Here is a 3,481-nt window from a genome sequence, read left to right on the forward strand (position 1 = left end):
CTACCTGTGGTGAGCTAAGTAATGTGATCTAATAGGTGGCTTTCTGGTGCTTTTATTTTCACAAGGAAATAAATGAACAGATTACATTTCTTAAATATCAGTTAAGTACTATGCAAAAATTACAGTGTTTATGTTTCCCTTTTTTTTGTATTTTAGGGAAGGGTCTACAGAGTGTTCGGGGTCTCACTACTAGATTGAATTTACAGTGATCCACCTGTTTACAGCCTCCCAAAAGCTGGGATTACAGGCGCGTGCCACCACGCCCAGTGTCAATTGCTGTTTCAGTGCGCCCCACCCCGAGGGTGGGACTGGCATGGCAGACCTGGGGGGTCGAACCCCTGGAACCTGCACCTGCATTTAATCCGCTGAGCTATTTGGCCGGCACCTTGTGTTTCCTTCTCTTTTCTTTCTTTAATGGTTAGCCATGGGACCCTCTTCTGATGCTTTAGAATTTCTGTGCATTTAGCATGGAGTGCCCCCATGGATTCCAAAATGTGCTGTTTTTACTAATCAGTTATACAACTTGAGGCTGAATTTAAGGCAATACAGCTTGACTATTGAATTTTATAAAGACATACTATTTTACTTTTTTTTTTTTTTTTGCGGAACTGGGGATTGAACTCAGGCCCTTGCACTTGCCAGGGAAGCGCTTATTCCACTGAGCCATCTCCCTGGCCCCCTATTTTACTTATTTTGACTTGTCACACAAAGTGGTCCACAGTTACTAAGCAGAGTTGCATATTCATATCTATTTGAATACATTGTTTTTTTACCATTCAGAATTTAGTGTATTATGTAGCCTTATAATACTATTTTCTCTTTTTGGTTAAAGTTGCCATTGCCCCAAATGGAGCTTTACATTTGGCCAGTCCAGGAACAGATGGTGTACAGGGACTTCAGACATTAACCAGGACCAATTCCGGCAGTACTCAGCAAGGTACGATTCTCCAGTATGCACAGACCTCTGATGGACAGCAAATACTTGTGCCCAGCAACCAGGTGGTTGTACAAAGTAAGTATGTTTAACTGTCTATGCAAAGTTTCACAGAGTACTTTCAAAGGCATTTAGCAATTAATTCACCTTTCTGACCATATAGCTGCATCAGGAGATATGCAGACATATCAGATCCGTACCACACCTTCAGCTACTTCGCTGCAACCGACTGTAATGATGACGTCTCCAGTGACTCTATCATCTCAGACAACCAAGACAGATGACCCCCAACTGAAGAGAGAAATACGGTTGATGAAAAATAGGTAAGCAGTAAAATTACACTACCAGAATGGGTAAGGGTTTTGTAAATCTTAGAATACCAGATATTAGAATAGTACAGTTATAAATAAGGAGATTTATATCAGCTTCATTTTGTGATGTGTTAGATTGTCTCCTTCATTCCCAGTAGATCACCGAATTTCACTGTATTTTCTTTAATATAGTGTGTACTCTATAATTATTTCATTTTTATTGTATCCTTTGAAGTAGCACTTTCAAGGAAAGCTTTTCAGACAACATTTTGTTCTTGTTGAGCTTACTGTTAAATGAAAACATACTTTGGAGATACTGTGGGCTCAGTTCCAGGTCAGTATAACAGGTCAAATGCCACAAAAAAAAGCAAAATACATAACCAAATTATTTTAGCATTATGCAATTTCCAGTGACATGAGTTTTTGGTTTTCTATTGCATATAATGTATGTTTACAGTGTACTTGTAGTCTAATAAAAGTGTGATAGTAGCATGTCTTAAAAATGTATATACCTTCATTTAGAACTACTTTATTGGTAAAAAATGGTAACAGTCATCTGAACTTTGAATAAATGTGGTCTTTTTGCTGGTGGAAGGTCTTGCTTTAGTGTTGTTGGCTACTTACAAATTAGGTGGTTGTGGTTATACTTAAGACACTAAGGGGCTGTGAGATAGCTCAGCAGACTAAGTACCTGCTTAGGCAAGTGCAGGGACTGAGGTTTGGTCCCCCACCACGCAAGCCCGCCGGCCCACCCCTTGGGTGCGCTGAGGCAGCCACTAAGTCTGCCACTGTGTCTGGGGATAGTGGCGCATGCCTGTAATCCCAGCACTGGGGAGGCTGAGACAGGAGGATCACTATAGCTGTGGTTGCAAGACCCTGAATCAAATAAATAAAAGGTTTTTTAAAAAAGAATTAATTCAGAAATAGATCAGGAACATGAAACACAGTGATAGATTAGGCAGATTACTAGGCCTTTTCAACAAATCATAAAAGAAAAAAAAAAAAAAGAAAGAAAGAAACTGAAAAAGGGCGGGGGAGATGGCTCAGTAGAATAAGCTCTTCCCTGGAAAGTGCAAGGGTCTGAGTTTAATCCCTGGTTCTACCAAAAAAAAAAAAAAAAGCTTTTGCAGAGTTGCTCAGTCTTGTTAGTAGTTCACAAAATTAACAATGGAAATTATACACCAAAATCAAAAAGTGAAACTAGTCATTAAATGTGTCATTGAGTGTGTAATGGAAAAGACATTTTACATTATCCTTCGTGTGAAATAAGAAATATGTGAAGTTTACAGTACATGTAACCATTCTAGTCCTACATGACAAAAGATACCATTGACAAACTTAGAAATAGCACTCTTAATTGGGAAGATTATTTGCAACATATAAAGAACTGTAGAGGACTTCTATAACTAAATTTAAAAGATACACAAGAGAAGGAAAAATACAAATGGCCTGTAAACATGAGATTATACCAGACTGTGCATAATTTAGGGAAATCTAAATTAAAGCAAGGTACAGGCTTTGAGTGAAAGCAGGTCTTCCTTTCTGCTGCTGATCTGTACACTGGATCCATAATACTCTGTATTTAATATATATGCTGCTGAAGCAAGCACTTGCAGGTTCTGGAGCCAATTTGGCATTGTCTCTCTCTCTCTCTCTCTCTTTTTTTTTTTTTTTTTTTTGTGGAACTGGAGATTGAATTTAGGCCCTTGCACTTGCCAGGGAAGTGCTTATTCTACTGAGCCATCTCCCTAGCCCTTGGCATTGTCTCTTATTTATTTATTTGTTTATTTGTTTGTTTGTTTGTTTGTTTTGTGTGGCCAGCTCAGCCCACCAGGTGGCGGGGCTGGCTGGCATGTGGTGCTGGGGGATTGTACCGCGGTCCTTGTGTTTTGCTTAGCTTAGCTTGTTCTAAGTAGGTGCTTTAGACCCCTGAGCCATCTCACCAGCCACCACTGAGCCATCTCACCAGCTGGCATTGTCTCTTGATTCTTAGTAAGTATAGCTTGTGACCCTGCAAAAGATACACATGACAAAGGCCATAGATAGAATATTCATTGGAAGCCACTTAAAAGTCTGGGAAGAAGGGCTGGCGAGATAGCTCAGTGGACTAAGCACCTGCTTAGAAAAGTACAGGGACCAGAGTTCAATCCCCAGCACCATATGCCATGCCAGCCCTGCCCCCAGGCACACTGAGCTGGCCACTGATTCCTGTCGTGGTGGCACAAGCCTGTAATCC

General features: G+C 40.3%; 1 protein-coding gene across 1 annotated transcript in view; it reads left to right on the plus strand.

Moving 5' to 3' along the window:
* Atf1 (activating transcription factor 1) overlaps window positions 1–1,261 on the plus strand; it is a 62,198-nt gene extending 60,937 nt beyond the window's left edge. Inside the window, exons 5-6 of the mRNA XM_004637810.2 lie at window positions 833–1,012; window positions 1,098–1,261. Coding sequence (XP_004637867.2) covers window positions 833–1,012; window positions 1,098–1,261 — 344 coding nt within the window. The remainder of the gene's footprint in view (window positions 1–832; window positions 1,013–1,097) is intronic.
* The last annotated feature ends 2,220 nt before the right edge of the window (window positions 1,262–3,481 follow it).

The sequence above is a fragment of the Octodon degus genome, unplaced genomic scaffold (assembly GCF_000260255.1).
Source record: "Octodon degus isolate 3935 unplaced genomic scaffold, OctDeg1.0 scaffold00093, whole genome shotgun sequence".
Classification (NCBI taxonomy): Eukaryota; Metazoa; Chordata; class Mammalia; order Rodentia; family Octodontidae; genus Octodon; species Octodon degus.